The sequence below is a fragment of the Semicossyphus pulcher genome, unplaced genomic scaffold (genome assembly GCF_022749685.1).
Source record: "Semicossyphus pulcher isolate SPU_LCO1_2020_fin unplaced genomic scaffold, fSemPul1.0.p SCAF_18, whole genome shotgun sequence".
In the NCBI taxonomy this organism is placed as follows: Eukaryota; Metazoa; Chordata; class Actinopteri; order Labriformes; family Labridae; genus Semicossyphus; species Semicossyphus pulcher.
Window position 1 is genome coordinate 10,478,804 of NW_027211691.1, and position 17,902 is coordinate 10,496,705.

Consider the following 17,902-nt stretch of genomic DNA (forward strand, 5'->3'; position numbering starts at 1 on the left):
ATTTGCCGGCACCAAGTTTGGTACACAGACTGGATGAGTAATTGATACAATGATACAAAGACCTAACCACCATAACATCTTCACTTCTTACTAAGCCCATCTCCGGTGCGTTTGTGACATTGGCGAGACGGTGACGCAGCAGAAAAGAGACCGACAGGAGAATACTTCACTGGCAATGGGAACATTTATTAGCGGGTCTTCCCGGGTCTGAAAACCTGTGTCAACGCGCTAATATCGGTGGGAAAGGGGTATTACTGTCATTATTCAGCTTGTTACAGGCTGTATGCAGTGTGAGAGGAAGTCATGCAGCATGCTGACAGAGCCGAGGGCAAAAAAAACCCCACTATTGTTCTCTCTTACATGTTTTTTTGAGCAGAGATAAAGGCCAGTAGAGGACAGGACTTTTGATTAAATAGTTTAAAGTTTTACTGGGATAATCCTTTAATAATACTGAAACCAGTTCAGCATATCAATGTGTAAAATTACTGATTTAATCATGTATTAATTGCTTTATCTGTTGCTTATTTCAGAGGAAATATGTGAGTACAAAAAGAAAATAATGTAATTATGTGTATTATATAATAATGTGTATAATATCCAGATAAAAGTTGCATCTTTATATCCGATATAAACAGCTTCCTTTCTCTGTGTGTAAGGTCTCAGTAATAACACAAAAAACTGCAGACAAAGAGAGAAAATATTCTTTATTTCCCTCCACAGTCCAAAGGGCTTTCCTTTATAGCAGAACACTCCATCATTACCATATGAATTGCGGTTTCAATTACCTCTTCCACTTGTGTGAATTGACAGAGAATTACCCCGGTCCTCTCTTCCCTTTCTTCTCCCAGACTTCAATCTCTTCCACATGATCGCCGTGGGGCTCAGCAGCTCCATCCTCGGCTGCCTGGTCACCCTGCTGGTCTACTCGTACTGCCAGCGCTACCAGCAGCAGGCGCACGACGCCACAGTCATCCACCCCATATCAGCCGCCCCGCTCAACACCAGCATCACCAACCACATCAACAAACTGGACAAGTACGACTCGGTGGAAGCCATCAAGGTCTGTGGACGGGGGGGGGTTGACTTGGGGTCGTGCTTGACAGATGTCTTAATGTGTAACATTTCCTTACTGTTCGGTTTAATCAATCGATGCCACACTCTGATTTCCGAGTCACTGAGCGACGGTTTCCTCAAGTGTCAGATGTGATCAAAGACTCTTCTTACTGCATGACTCTCACTGTCACACCTCTCCTGTCGTGCACTGACACTCTCCAGTCGTGTAACAGATAGGCAGCGTACATCTTCCCTCCGTGTGCTCCTCTGCTGTGTGTCTCAGTGTGTGACTTTGTTCTGTGTCAGTGGTCATACACTGCTTTCTCATAACATACTAATGCAATTACTTATCAGCGCGTGGGAAGGTAATGAGCGAGGACACTCTGCCTCTGCACAGCTCCCTGCTCAGACAGGTTCTTTGTGTCATTATTGCATCCTAAATTGCAGACAGTCGGTGATCCAGAGATCCAGCTACTCTCATGGTACAAACAGCCTCTTATCCTCTGATACATCAGACCTGTAGTGCCAGACGGAGCCGGTGATTAGTGCTCGTCCACAGATACTCCAGGCTCCAGCTGGGCTGTTTTCAAGGATTCCCACTGCTCTGTATTAAGCAACCACTTTAACACCTTGTGAATGTTTCACCATAAAAAGGAGCTTCAGAAGCAACAAATGTGGTATCATGGTTTGATGCCAATACAGAACTTGACTCAGAATAGGCTTAAATTTGTAAGATTGTGTGGAACTAGCTGCCCACTTGAAACCTATTGGTCTTCCTGTTGATGAGCAGCTAATGGGTTTCCGAGACCTAATGGTGTGAGTCATAGTTGTAGTTGACAGTTTCTATTGCTACACCTGTCAGATATGCAGTTTACTAGATTAATGTGCCAAATTTGTGATTTGAAGAGACCTTGATTTCAAACACATGTAGACAAGAGAAAGTGTCTTATTTCTAACTGGCAGATTTATTAAATGTAACTTCTGTAGCTAGCGAATCAAATGAATGTTAGCTTAACATGCTGTTTGTTTCTCTGGCTGACTTTTAAAGGTTTCAAGCTGCATCATTTGAAAACAAGTCTTACATTAGCAAGCAAATGCTGCACACATTGTATTGTACCAAAAGACTGAGGCTAAAGCTACATGTCCCAGGCAAAAGGTCCATAATTGTTGCTTCTTGTAAGTGACGTGAAAAACCTTTTTAAGCTGCTTTGTACGACAGAGTATTAGGGCCACATTTAAGGAAAACTAAACTCTTAATTTTACAACAATAAAGTCGTAATTTATGAGATTAAAGTCGTAATTTTATGAGAATATAGTTGTAATTTTACAAGAATAAAGTCTTAATTTATGGGATTACATTTTTGATTAGATTTTATGCTATGGTTAGCCTATATGTTATTATGAATAATATCAGCGGAGCAGCCAGCCGCCTTCGTTAAAATGCGGAATGTGTGAAGTTAAACCTCACAGTGAGCATCTTGTGAAGTTATAAATGATCGCACAGGAGGCTTAATTCAATTTAAGTCGGGCTATATGACAATACTTTAGTAAAGGTTTTTACAAATGCGATCTTTTGGCACATCAGCACCACTTTGTCAAAATTATCAGGTCTCTAAAATGTGATTATATTACGTTATTCTTGTAAAATTCCGACTCTATTCTCGTAATCTCTGAGGTTTTTTTTTTTCTTTAATGTGGCCCCTAATACTCCGCCGAAGCTTTACATATAGTTTTATCCAGTATGGGGGAAATGCAAAGAGGAAAGACTAACCAATGTATTAGTTCAACATAAAGTTGGAAGGGTTTGCTGGTGTGTAAACTTGCACAGGAGAGCGCAACAGAGACGTTAATGTTAGCTTAAACTTTGATAGCATCCAGAAATGGATTACACACTTTAGGATGTCGCTCATTGTAAATAAGGGTTTTTTTAATTAAACATTTACCTGATAGTCTGATATAGTTAGTTAATGAAATGTAAATTTGGCAGTAAGGCTCAGTTACCGCTGTAGGTAGCTAACTTATAGCAAACAAGCTAACGTTTAAAGCTAACATAAAAGCAGATAAACACTTTCATTTGTGCCCTTTTGTTTTTGGCTTTGGACAGGACAGAAAAACAACAACACCCTCTAAGATTTTGCAATGCAGTTACTCTCCTCTACAACCTCACACCACTTAATGTAAAGAAATTCAAAGCTTGACAGACCAGCCGCTCATGAGAGATGGTTATTGAACGGTCAAATGGAAATCTCTGAGTTTAACACTGTAACTCAAACTCATCTTAAAATTGTTGATTGAATTCACCGTAGTGCTGACAAATTTCATCCCTTTTGTATTTAATATCTTCTATTCTGTCAGGAGAAGGCTTCAATATCAGATATATTTTATAGACTAAGTGAAAACCTGGTTCTCTGTTTGCTGAACGACTCCACAGATATGAGAGTGTTTTGTTAAAACTGCCACAGAGGGAGCAGATCTTCGGGGCCTGGAGCAAATGTCTCCGAATGTAATTTCATTCTGGGATAAAGGTGTGAGGAGCGTTCATCTGTCATACAATTAGAGTCAGGGGCGTGGAGCATAATTCAGTTAGTTCTTTTGCAGATCGAGGCGGATATGAATATAGACAGACGTGTGAAAATACAAAAGTAGCAGCATGACAAATGAACACCGTCTAATTTTCTCAGTCTGGCTCCAACCCTCACTCACTGAGCCTGAACAGTTTGGATGTCAGAGGGAATTTTCAACCATCAGAATGGGTTTTCTATATTTGTAGTTTTTGTCGACATGTTGCTGTAGTGTTAATAGTTTTATATAGAGTTAACACATTTCCAGGCTTCGTCTTAGACAGGGTATGGCCTCAGGGTTTCTGTGAGGATGACTCTTGCCCCTTCCTCTCCCCCTTGCAGCCAGACGTGTCGGTTCTCTTGCCCTTGGATGACCCCGCCATGCACCAGCCTCTCTCTGCTAACATGGGGGTGTCCATGCGCGGCCTGGAGATTTTCTACTAACCACTGACCTCTGACCTCTACAACATCCCCACCCCACCCCCAACAACTCTTTGACCCCATCCACTACTACTTCCTCTTCCCCACCGTGCCCCGCCCTTCCACTTCCTGTGGCACTTCCTGTGTGTGGCAGGTTGGATTACAGACTGTAGTTTCTCTTTCTCCGCTCAGACCCCTTCATCCCTCCATCACAGCATCCCCCTCCCCTCTTCTCCCTCCCAGCTTGTGAGAAGGCAGTGTATCCCTTCCTTTATTCGTTGCCTCCATTTGCATGTTTTTTTCATGTTTGTCTTTTTGTTTTGTCCTCTTAAACGGTTTTAATTTGTTGCATTTAGAGAGAAAACGCTGTTTTATTGTGCTCCTTTGTTACATCTCTGTCACTAATGCCACTCCATACTTTGAGCAAATTTTCTTTACCGCACCAAAAACTCAAATGTAATCATTCTTCGGCTAATTAAAGAGGTTTAAGGCAACAAGACAAGTAGATGATGCTAACAAGCAGCATAGCACAGCTGTTTAAAAGCAGCCACGGGGCCACCTGCAGAGACGCATAACCGTCTCCGGGGCTGCGGGAGCGTTGATTGCGTTCCCTCTGAGTGCAAATCACATAATGGGAAAGAAGCAAAATATATGAGTTTTTTGTCCAGCTCGCTCGTTCCCTATCAGTGTCAGTCGGAAAACATCCATCAACTGCAAATGCAGCATCATCAAGTGTTCAATTACAGCGCCCTGAGGGACTCCCAGCACGCATATTCTCTGCAACAGACGGGATATGAATGCATCCATTTGCCAAATTGCTGATGTTGTATTGAGCACCGCATCAGAAGCTCATTCCGTGTTTACTATGTCACGCAGGGACAGGGAAGATGCCCCCATGGCTCTTCCTTATTGTTTAACAGAAAAACGGCCCCCTTTTGATCGATTTTTATGGCTCAGATTGTCCTAGAGGGCCAACAATCCGAGGGCCGTAAAATCTGCTGATGCCGGGTATTAGCGATGACAGAGGTGGACATACGGAAGCGCTTCAAAATAATTTAGCCCCATGGTGGCTTATCACTTCCCCAGCCTGTTTTGCAAATGCTTTGACCTTGCTCTGTGAAAGGTATGTTTCATTCACAGAGCAGCGTCCCATTGATTTATGTTGCTTTTTTCCTTCCTTTTTTTTTGGAGTTGGATGGATTTGCTTTTTACCCTGCCATCTGGGCTGAATAATCACTTGATCCATGTGTCGCACACAAGTCCACGCTGACTCCTCTCCCCTTTTCTCCTCTCCCTTTCCCCTCTCCATTTTTATCCACAGGCCTTCAACAAAAACAATCTGATCCTGGAGGAAAGAAATAAGTACTTCAACCCACAGCTTGCCGGGAAGACCTACACCAACGCATACTTCACCGACCTCAACACCTATGATGACTATTAGCCCTCAATTCGGAAGTTTAGACTCCACAACAGCGGGGACGCCAACTCTATCATCCATTTTGACTGTACTTTTTTTTTTGTGCTTTGTATTGAGATTCTTGACACCCTGCGTGTCCCACTCTGAGACTCTATGGCAGCTGGTATGTAATGAAAACACAGACACACAGTGTTGCCTACGGAGGGAAACGCCCACTCTCTCTCTCAGGTGCCTTGGGGTACACTTGGAAAGCTCAATCTTTGACTCTCGCTGAGAAACTGGATTTCCAAACGTGGACAGAAAAAAGGGAAAAATAAGAACTCAAATGAAGAGACTTTTGGGAGATGTGATCCCTTTTAACTTTCCTGTGACGCCTCTAAAACAGATTATGTATTTGTAATGATGGGAAATAACCACAGAACCGCTTTGCATGACTTCATCTGATGTGTTTTCTCTGTTTCCTTTTGCATGGTTTATCGCATTCCAGGGTTCGGGGATTCGAGAAGATTTTTTTTTGCAGGTTCTGGTTCAGGACTGGTCATAAAATCAAAGACTGCGGGGGTGCCTGGTGGCTTTTACCATTTTCTGCTGCAGCCTCTCCTGGTGGATCCATATCGACGCCCAGTCCTAGAATCAGGATGTAGATATATGAAGTCCGTGGTCCTCCATTTTTTTGTTTTGATTTGGATTTTTTTATGTTAAAGCTTTTGCAGCAGTGATTGAACTTTCAGTGTACATTTTTTTTTTTGCTTTTAAATATACTTTAGTTTTGTACAGGAAGTTAAGTTTGAAGCGTATATCTGTTGTTTTTTTCTAAATACATTTATCAGTGTCTCGAGTGTTTAAAGAATAAAACATTTCCGTTAAAAATAAAAGTTTATGTGCATTCTGAAAAGGTATCATATCAGCCTGCATCAAGCTCAGTCTGTCACCGTACTTTTTATATTTTTTGTAAAAAAAAAAAATAATGTTTTTGAATTTTGATAGTGTTCGCTCTTCCTTTGGCTTCTGAGTTGAAAATGTGTTTGTGAGAGCGGGATGTTAAAGGCATTTACTGTACAGACGGAGCGTGGCAATCACTATCCTCCTGAAGCCCGACTGGAGCGCTGCACATATACTATTAGATGAAATCCATTCATCAGTTTGAAATATTCCTGTTCAGAGTGTATAACCAGATATTAGGTTATTCAATGGTTCAGTTGCAACTAACTCTTTTTACATGTTTGCTTGTGTTACTGTGCATAAATTAAAAACTGCTTCGTACACAACAGATGAACAGACATCTCGTTTGTAAAGCCTCATCATTTTGATCGTCTCTGCAGCTCTTATGAAAGATGGCGTCAACTGGAGTGAGAGCAGTTTCATGTATATGACACATCTTCCCGTTTAAAGGAGCAGTTCGCCGCTGGAAAAAGCCACTGTCAGTCAAAGCTGGTGTTCTCTGTAATCGAAAGAAACAGTAATATTTGAAATTGGCGCCATAGCTGTGGAGAAAGTTGTACAAACAGCTTGTGGTTTCCCATTCTACATTCCTACAACACCCAGCGTGCATTGCGCCCCTCCCTCTGAAAGGATCGCCTGGAGTAAAATACCACCGTTTCGCTGCAGGCAATGGCTCAGAGCGGTACAGAATCCGAAATACGACGTGTACATACTGGTGGATCGCCTAAAAAATCTTCAGGTCTGCAGTCTACATTTCAAACCTGACGATTTTGAACGAGACATGACATCAGAGGCGGGCGTGGTAGATTGAGGAAGTGTAGTTTAGCAAGCTTTCTGGCCTCCACCAGATGGCGTGTTTTACGTAGTCTGGCCGAGGTTTTCCAGGGCCCATATGTGTCCTCCAAAGGCACAGAGAGAAATTGCATTTTTTCCTACCATAATGGCATTAGCTCCCCATAATAGCATGATAGGACTGAGGTTGAAAATCAGCTAACTGGCCCTTTAAGTACTTTGACGTTCCCAAAGTAAACACAGTAAAAACAGAGCATCATAAGCACCCGTGTACTTAATCACTCAAAACAAGTGTAGAAGACCCCTCCACCTGTTTATTAAAGGAGTCCTCAGCAGAGCCCTGCAGTGACGAATGGCATGAGCAGCAGTGGAAGGATACCTGAAGGGTACAAATCGCACGAGGTAGCAGGGTAAAGGTGTGTGGGGGGGGGTTGAAGTCTGAAGTCCAAACTCTAATCTGTATGATGGGGTGTAACACCACACACCACGCTGTTCTCCATCAACCTTCAACCTGACGTCCCATCTGTGTGCAGAGGGTAATGGAGGGGGTGTTATTAATCACCCCGCTGTTTGGTTGGTTGGAGGTGGAAGGAGGGTGGGGGGTGCTGATGCAGCCCAATGTGCAGCTCCAGAGAATCAACCTCTCTACCTTTAGTTCAGTCTTACTACCTGAGAAAGACGTGGCTGAAGTTTCTTTTCATTCTGCGAATTTGCAAGCAGTAAAGTGATGCAGGTCGCAGACAGTCAGACACGTGTGACATTCCACTTGGACAGCACAGCCGAGGACAATAAATGACTTTCCCAAAGTGGCATTTAGGGGCTGCTAAAGGTCACATCTAAAGGTCACAGGAGTACGGTTTGTGCATGTCAGAGAAACTGGCTGTGAGGGCCTGCATGTGTATAAAGAAGTCAAAGTGTCATGAGATGTGACCAGCATGATGAGACGGACCAAAACCTGCATCTGGTTAAAGAAGGTTTCATTGAAATGGCAGTAAGCACTCTGCTCCAGGCTCAAATGAAACAACAATAACTAGAGGATGAATCCTGCAGGCAACTAACAGGTCACTTACCTGGTGAAATATCTCAACATTTAAAGGATGGATTGGTAAAAAATGTGGTGAGACGATCATGGTTCCCTGACAGTGTTTGACTCAAGACATATGAGATTTACTTTTAGAGACAATTGGATGAAACACTATAAAATTTGGTCGAAACATTCATGTTTACCTCAAGATTAATTAGAATTTACTAGAATTTTCTATTGGTCTAAATCATACACTGTTTTAAAAGATGGATGACACGTCTCCACCAACTCTCATACTTATTTAAAGCCAAAATACCCCCAAGGCAGGCTCTGCCATCTTGCATTAGGGACGTTTTTTGAAGCTAGAGTTGAGCAGTAGAGATCGGTTGGTGGAGCCACTGTAGCCGCTTGTGCTAACCAAAACACACACACTTAACTTACTGAAAAGAGAAACAGCAAGGATCCTGCACGTCTGTGTTTTTAACTTAGGGACAGGGAACTTAGCTTCTTGTGTTGTTCTGAAGTTAAACTTCAATGACTGTCGTGAATGTGTTAGTTACGTCTCCTCTCGTCGTTCCTCCTCTACTCTGCTAATCCGGAACAGATCGGCTGCAGGAGCCGTATTTGTCAACAGAGCTGTCAATCATCCTTTTTACAGCATCAAATAACTAATTCAAACTAAACTTGTCAGAAAAATAAACACTTGTAAATCAGCATGATAAGAACTAACTATAATGACAGAAACCATGTTTGAGAAACATTTATTTGGCGTGGAATTGGATTTTATAGTTTGACTCATGTCCCATCTGTTAACATGGAGGAGGCGGGCTTTATGACCTATACTGTAGCCAGTCAGCAGGGGGCGATAGAGAGGGTTTGGCTTCACTTTTAGGGAGCTGTCATGTCGTCCATGTTTTTAAACAGTCTGCAAAACTAATGACATCCCCCTAATCATCAACTATACTACATGTTAGCATGCTAACCTGCTGAACTAAGACTGTGTACATGCTAAACAATATACCTGCTAAACATTACTATGCTGAAGCATCTACAGAATGAGTAGGCTGTTCTTCTGTCCCTACCATCTCCTGACTTAAGTCGGAAACTTTTTTAACTCAAAAAGTGTCTCTTTTACTTTCATAAAAATGTTTTAGAATGAGCTCTTTGTTGGGTACGGTAACGGAATTTTACAAAAGGCAACAACGTTGTTACGTTTTGTCAAATTTTGTGTTTTGTGAAATTGCCCTTCAAGGCCACCATAGTCCAGATTAAAGCACCAGTAAATGAACATGTTGGTCAGATAAAACATGTTAAAATATATTAAGCACTACTGGAAACACTCCATCAAGAATAACGAGACATTAATGAACTAATGATCCGAATTTTAAAGACTCTAAATATCATCACCAGTATGCACCAATATTATATTATAATATCGACCCTTGAACATCCCATCCAGACTGTGAAATCTCTTCATGGAAATTTTCTGACTACCTCTTTGACTGACACCTTTCTGATGTGACTGGAATATAAAATTAATAAAGTATAAATATCTTCCTCTAAATAGGAGCCAGACTTCTCTGCATGTTCCCGTTTTGCTCGTGAAGCATTCAGCTGCTCTGTTAATTAGCAGCCTGTATACAGAGGCCTCTGAGTGGCAAACAAGGTGAGTGAGTGAGATTGTTCCTGTCAGGCAGGTAACAGAGCGTGAACATCCCATTAAACACCTTTTTTTTTATTTTCCCCTCTCGAGAACCGACTCTCTCTCATTCACATGGATCACTGTGCTTTGGACTGGCCTCCAGCACCTCTGTTCCTCTCTGTCTGGGACGAAGACTGGCTCAAAAAAAAGACGCGTGTGATCTCCGGAGCCAAGCTATTTATCCTCATTTATTGCGGAGAGAATCAGAAGTTGTAGCTAAGTGTGGGATGAGACCTCATGCAGGCAGGCAGGCAGGCAGCGCTGTAACTTTTAAGGGGGAAAAAATAGTGATGAATGTACTGTAGAGTTATGTTTGTGTGAGCGGGGAGAAGCGATGGGAGTGGATATAAACTAAACAGCCCCAGGGAAGACGGAACAATTTATGAGCTGTCATGAAATGTGTTGTTTTTTTCAGGAGGGAAAATAACAGTGATTACTGACGCCTGTCATGCAGAGGAATCCTTGAGCAGCGGGGTTACATTAAGTACATGTTTATCTGTGTATAAAAGCAAACACTGACACTTTAAATTAGATATTTGTCACAGCATAGAATATACTCGCTCTGTATCTGTCTCCACCTGAGGCCGAGGTGAAGCCCTGCGGATTTACATCTTCATGTGTTATTTTGAGGCTTTAAAAAGGAAGACAGAAGATTCTTTAACTATCCCATGATGCATTAGAGCTTCCCTTAAGTGTATTTTTTCTCTGTTGTGAAGCAAAAGCTTCTTTAGTCCAGATTAGCATTGCTGTGTACTCAAAGCAGACATCTTTCAAAGCAGCTCTAATCTCCATAACACCCTTTATTTCATTGATTTCCTCCAGCTGAATGGTGTTTTTGACGATTTTATTCCACTATTCAATACATTAGCGTCTGTTGTTGTCTGTGTAAAGTTTCTCGATTCACAGCAGCCCTGCAAAACTCTTCTTTTCTTCATCCCAGACAGACTAAAGCTTCCTGCAGCGCTCGCTCAGACAGATATGTGTGGGTTGATAGGAAGCTGGCTCGACGCTGCCGCTTCCTCCCGTCATGCCAGAGTGAAGGATGAATGTCACCGTCGGCGCTAATGCCAGCCGAGGGATGCCACCATAGATTCAACCCCAAGACATCTGGAATCCCAGGTGCCCGTCGCACAGATCCAGGTCTCAGCTGCAGGAAGCCAAGAGTCCTCGTCGATGCCAAGCCACACTGAAGCTTATCGGCTCCACCACAACCCCTTTATGGGCCTATTCACCTCAATCAAAGCTGTTACTTAGGTAACGAGCCAAGATGGCGGATATCGCTGCGCTCCAATTACCCGCTATGTCTCCTCCATCTCTCCCTGCCAGCTTCCCCACAAGCCCTGATTCTCCTCAGCGAGCCCAGCTGCTCTGGCGCTGCTCCTCTTCCTCGACGTCTGCGCGGAGGGAGACCTTTCAGAACAGACGGGCTCTGTCAGCGCTGGATTCACTCACAGGGGCTATTGATGTCTGCCATGGTGGTTGGTACAGCAGGGCTTATCAATAGCAGGAAGGTGTCTTTAAAAAGTGCAATGTCAAATACTGATGTCCTCTGACCATCTCTGACTTTTGAGACAGTTTAAGACAACAAAAATGGTTACAGAAATATAAAAACACAGCTTCAATTTCCTGCTCACGTCTCATCTGAGGAGTATTATTATTGCCATCTGTTATTAGAGTAAATAATTACTTTAACAGGCAGTAACCTCGAGCAGAGCCAGACTCATCTGAACAGTCATCTGCTGCGACCGGATGGGCCGACAAAGCAGGAGACTGTAATCACAAAGTCCACGAAAGGAGCCAGTTGAGGTGGTTCGTGCATCTGATTAGGATGCCTCCTGGACGCCTCCCTGTGGAGGTTTTCGTTCACGTCCAACTGGACAGGAGACCCCGGGGTACACCCAGAACCCACTCGAGGGGTTATACATCCCACCTGGCCTGGGAACGCCTCAGGATCCCCCAGAAGGAGCTGGAAAATAGTGCTAAGGAAAGGGACGTCTGGGCTAACTTGCTTAGCCGGCTGCCACCGCGACACGACCCCGGATAAGTGGAGGAAAATGGATGGACGAATTATCTCAACAGCTACAGAATGAATTGGCACAAAAATTAGTCTCACGCAGCCAAGCTTTAATCAGCATTTCAAATGGCAGCAAATAATTATGTAAGCAGCCTTTACACATAATTCCTAAAATACTCCGTGCAGCTGCACTATTTATGCACACTATGGCAGTGCAGGCGACAGGCCAGAGACTAACTCTAACTCACTGGTGTTCATTATTTTAGGTGGACCTCAGGAGCACCACTTTAAATACTTATGCGAGTATAAGTACAAACCAATGGTAGGTTATAGAAGGTAAATCTTAATATAAAAAGAATAAGAAAAGTTTATCCGTCAGATTAAAGTAGTTGATTATGTTGTACAAAACTTCTCTGCAGGCTGGTGCAGTGGTTAGCGATGTCGCCCCAAAACTAGCGTCTCAGTTCGAATCCCAGTTCCTGGTCCCTGTGGCCCTTTCTGTGCGGAGTTTGCATGTTCTCCACGTGCATGCGTGGATTCCTTCCAGGTACTCTGGCTTCCTCAGTCCAAATACATGCTTGTTAGGTTGTAAGGACTCTAAAGTGCGTGTGTGAAAAGTTGTCTGCCTCTGTGATTGACTGGCGATCAGTGCAGGGTGTAACCCGCCTCTCGCCCATCAGCTGGGATGGGCTCCAGCCCCCCCTGTGACCCTGAACAGGATAAGGCTTACTTTCTGTTTTAATCTCTCTGCTGATACATTCAATTTTCATCAGGCAACATCTAAACTTCAGTTTGACCAAAACTTTAGTTTAAGAATGAATATCTGCAACATAATATCGTTCCCATCACCATTCTCCTTTGCGGCAGTGCTAATTAACTAATCTTTTAGCATGCTAACATGCTAAAATAAGATAGTGAACATGGATAACAGCATTTTTTGCTTTCATGTGATCACACAGTATAAAAGTATAATCTGTAGAGCATCGGTTTAGCTCGGAGGTTAAATCAGCGGCCCATATACAGAGGCTACAGTCCTCGACGCGGCGGCCCTGAGCTCGACTTGCATCCTCGGCCCTTCGCCGCATGTCATGCCCCATCCTCTCTTCCCCTGTTTCCAACACTATCCACTGTCTTCTTGATCAATAAAGGCATAAAAGGCCAAACAGAAAAGGAAGTATAATCTGTCTTTGATCAGTGGTGCTTACAACAGTGTTTTACATGGAGAGGACTGCATGAAGGTAATTAAAGATCGATGGAGCCCAAACAAAGCAATCCATTCAGTTGTCTCTTTTTTGCTAACAGAAAAAGACAGAAGGATTTGTCTTTTTATCAACTTGTTGTTTGTAAGATTTAGATAAAACCCGTCACTTTAGGTGTGACACAAGAAAAAAATATATTAACATTCACTTAATAATTTGGACAAACTTCAGGACTTAGCGACTCATTAGATATTTATTCACAAACAAGCAGCTTAATGAAACGGCCACATGACCATCAGCTACACGCTGAACAGCAGGAAGCCGCTGAAAGTGTTGTGATTATTTTGGTCATCATTAAGAGTGAACTCTGAGGGCAGCTGCATGTACACCAAATCTCCCTCATTTAGCTGAATAGTTAAAGCGTTGGACAGGTACAGATGACCTTCAGCATTGTTGTGTTCCCAGTTTGCCATCACTCTCTGGTTGTTGCGGTACAGGTGGAGACCAAAGAGCTTCCCGTGGCGGTCTTCGAATGCAGTGAATCTGAAGTAGTAGACTCCTCTGACCGGTGCGATGAACTTACCTGCAGGAGAATCATGAGGTGAATAAAGCAGAAATGTGGACTGTGACATAAGTGCTTGTTACTTGAACTGTACCTAATGTAGGATTGTAAGCGTTGCCGATGTTGGTAAAGATTTTGTTGTACTTGAGTTGGGTTGCCGTGTTGAACGGTCCCAGCTGACCGGTCAGGCCCACAGAGAAAGCGATCTTACCTGTGAAAAAAAGATTTGTTATCATTGATGAGTGATTTAATGTCCAGGTAAACTTAACATGAGCAATCATTTGTATTTTTTATTTCTATTTATAGTGTGAACATTGAATATTTCAAAGAGTGAACTGCAATGAATAGAGTATATTGTGCCTCCTGTTGTCAGCCTGATAAGCTGCTTCAGTAACTTTACCATTGTTTTATAATTCTATGGGTATTTGGACGCACTGCTTTAAAGTAATAATCTGTTTATCAGTATCTATCACTGAATGAGGTGATTGAGCCTATGGTCCACTGATGAAAGCCTTTGCATTTGCAGTATATAGTATTATTTTGGATTGGATGTCACAAGCGACGCCCAGTTAGTGTCGCGTTTTCCATACCCCAGCAGTGGTTGGTCTGCCAGAGAGGGTAGGCGGAGGTAAGCTGCTGTTTTTCCGCTCTCTGCAAGTGTTAAGAGTAAACAGTAATCTACTATGGCCGAACAAACAAAGAAAAGATCAATGACTACAGATACAACTTCAAAAATAATCCAAAGAAAAAGAAACAAATTTGACGCTCAGGTGAAGGCAAACAAGGTCTAAAAAGGAAAGCTACCGTCCGCGAGGAAAATCAAGAGATACAACCGGAGTCAACCATGGACGTCACACATGCAACACTGTCTGGATATCTGGGAAGCGTGCTCCCGCAATTATTGTTTATCGCCATAGGTGCTGTCAAAGAGAACGAAACTGAATCTTCGAGATTACAACTGCCAACATGACTCACTGAAGTATGATATGCCAGCCTGTACAATAACAACTACAGAAGCCCGTTTTGAGGTATGATCTGAATCATTTTTCCTCCAGTCTTTATGACTTAAGAAACCAGGAATAGAAAAAGGTTTTCCAGAATCTTCTTTCCAAGTTCCTTAACTTTTTTCTTCGTCTGTGAAACAGGTGGGAAATGAAAGTTTTGCTGGTTGAAAAGTTATTCTAAGTTACTTGAAAGAAAAAAATAGGTTCTGGTAGGTTTTTTGTTCTTGTGTGAAACCGGTGGAAAAAAAGTTTTTGGTGTTCATTTGAAGTCTGAAAACAAACCTGCCACAACTTCTTGAAAGCCGGTGAAAAAAACGACAATAATAAAGTAATTTTGGAAAAATAATCCAAGAAATGTTTCATGGATGAAAAATATAATGGAAGTCAGAGAGATTATTCTGCAAAAACAGTCCAACCTGTTCTTCAGTAAACACAGGAGTGAAAACATTTTAGATCCCTCTTGCCAATACTTACAATATAATACAATTGTGTGCACTTACAACATTGGCTTATGCAACTATACAAATAAGGCTACTTTTTTTCGAATGCGACTTACTCAGGCTTCCTTTAAGAAAAAGGAATAAATTCTCCGTCATTCATCTGCTCGTCTCACCTGAAGTCTCTCTCTGCAGATTCTCGATGTGATTGTTTTGGAGCTGCAGCTCAGTCATGGTGCCGTTCAGGTCGGCTCTCAGAGTCCTCACATCCATCTTCTGCTCCTCTGCTTCTTTTTCACCCTCTGTAAGTCTGAAGTCCACAGCGTCTAATCTGCTTTCCTGCTCTGAGAGAGCAGACAGAAAAGAAAGGCCTTTTATTATTATTTTATAAGTAATTAAAGGTATAATAAGTCGGAAACTGGGCCCCTCTCCTGGGCGCTTTGTCACCAAAAGCTCACTCACCCTCTCGTGCGAGAACAAGCCCACCCCGTCGAGCTAACACCAACAGCATCGCGGTCACTTTTGCGCTAGCATGCTAACTGCCGGTTAGCTTGTCCTACCCAGTTTGAGGCACCTACCTTTCCAACAGAAAGAAGGCCGACTCGCCATGTTTGCCAGTCTGAATGGGGCCCAGTTGCTAATTTGAACCACTCCGATGCTCACCTATGCGCTGTGACTGGCTCAGGGAACCACAACAGCACCCCCTCCTGAAAACGTCCAGCGCAAAGCAAAACAACAGAATAGATGCAGAGGGAAGGGTCTCACAAGGGTCTGCACTCACACTCACCAACACACATGTATAGAGGCCCATAAGGGATGATTTATATTATATTTGTTAAAGTCTATATTTTATGTTTTTTAGGAAAATCCTACTTATTATACCTTTAAGCTCAGTAATTATTCATTATAGAAGAACTATTCATCAATTTATGGTGATGTTTTTAAGAGAAAAGAAAAAAAATCCACATTCATGTATTTTGAAGGACAAGGTTGGCAGGTTCTACTTCCTGCTGCTTTATGTGTGACGCACTTGTGTAATTTTAGATAAAACAGTGAATTAATATAATTCAGAGAATTCCACTCAAATTGGAGGAGCTAATTAAGCGATGTCCTTACAGAAATATTAGATATTTTATCTCTCACTTTTAGCATAGGCCACGGAAGCACACAGTGAAATTAAGGGGTCTTGTCTGCTGTCCCACCTGTGTTTGCCGTCTCCAGGTCCTCCACAATTATCCCCTGCAGCTGCACTTGAGTCTCAGTTGTGCTTAGCGCTCCTCTCAGAGCAGCAACCTCTCCGCTCTGAATGTCCAGGTCTCTCTCGCTGGCTGCCACTCTGTGTCCAACACCTGACAGCTCTGCTGATAGCACTAGAATCATAAACAGAGGGAAGCATTAGCTGCTGCAGTGAGTTCGAAATATGTATTCAAGACAACCTCAACCTACACTGTTGTAACAAATCAAATTAAACTATTGAAAGCATTGCCATGAGCGAGATTTATTTATGGCTTCTGTGGAAGTAAAATAATTGAATCAATAGTGGAAAAAATGATAATGATGAAAGTCATTAAAAAGACAAAGCAATTATTCGACGCGGTTATGAATGATAATAAATGTTTCTAATGTTTGTGGCAGAGTGTGAGGTTTTTCTTTGTGTGCTTTTACTTTGAAAGTCACTGTTTATATACTTTTTAAGGCCATATGTCCCAGATAACCTGAGGTCCACGGTTGGCTCCGGTTGTAACTCTTGTTTTTCCCGGCTCACAGTCGCTTTTTGAAGTTGTATTTGTAGTCATCGATCTTTTCTTTGTTTGTTCAGCCATAGTAGATTACTGTTTACTCGCAACACTTGCAGAGACCGGAAAAGCAGCCGCTTAGCTCCGCCTACCCTCTCTGGCAGACCAACCACTGCTGGCTGATGGAAAACGTGTCACTAACTGGGCGCTGCTTGTAATTTTTTCCGCGAATGTCACCACCGACACCCAGTCCATAATATTACGATATACTGCAAATGCTTTCATCAGTGGGCCATAGGCTCAATCACCATAGTGTTGCCTCTTTCCTGCCTCTCCTGCAGCTCGCTGTCGTCACTGTTAGGAGAAGATCCTGACTGCTCAGTCATGTTCCTTCACATATAAAATCTTCTTGGGTCTCTTTCAGATCTACTATAGATATTTATAAAATAGAAATAAATTAATCTTCAAACCTGCGTTTTCCTTCTCCAGCTCAGTCATCTTGTTCTTAATGAGCACCACCTCTGCCCTCTGCTCCTCCACCTTCTCCTCCATGCTCCCCACTTCACTTGTCAGAAGTAAAACTTTCCTCCTCTCCTCCTTGGCCTTCACCTCGCTCTCTCTCACTCGGGTCTCTAAGCTCCTAAGCTCGACCCTCTGCTCCACCACCGTGGTCCCCAGGTCGTGCACCATGTCTCTCAGCATTTTCAGTTCCTTCCAGATGGAGGAATCGGACGTTTGAGCCGTCCCTGATGACAGGACGAGTAGCAGGACTATGTGAGCCACTGAGCCCTTCATTCTGAACACATGAGGGAAATGGTTCAGTGCTATCTGAGCCGCTCTCTTGCCTTATATACAATCAGCATAACAGGGTGGGAATGTAACAGGTGTCCAGCAAATAATTTACTTTTCATGCCAACAGAGCCGCTTATAAAAACTGTTCGTGAGTTTAATCTGACCGGCCATGGGAAGAGCAATCTGGTTAAATCTGTGTTATCATGGACAGTTTGATCTGCAAGAGAGAAATTTGACAAAGGGTACA

General features: G+C 42.8%; 1 protein-coding gene across 2 annotated transcripts in view; it reads left to right on the plus strand.

Annotated features, from left to right (window-relative positions):
* sema5a (sema domain, seven thrombospondin repeats (type 1 and type 1-like), transmembrane domain (TM) and short cytoplasmic domain, (semaphorin) 5A) overlaps positions 1 to 6,733 on the plus strand; it is a 145,899-nt gene extending 139,166 nt beyond the window's left edge. Inside the window, exons 21-23 of one of the 2 annotated variants that reach the window (XR_011308562.1) lie at positions 849 to 1,060; positions 3,957 to 4,188; positions 5,356 to 5,440. Coding sequence is in view for 1 of the 2 variants with exons in the window: in XM_069667533.1 (XP_069523634.1) it covers positions 849 to 1,060; positions 5,356 to 5,475 (332 nt within the window). In the remaining variant the exon portion in view is untranslated. Of the gene's footprint in view, positions 1 to 848; positions 1,061 to 3,956; positions 4,189 to 5,355 lie in introns of both variants that reach the window. The other variant, XM_069667533.1, reaches the window with a different exon arrangement.
* Positions 6,734 to 17,902: the final 11,169 nt, after the last annotated feature.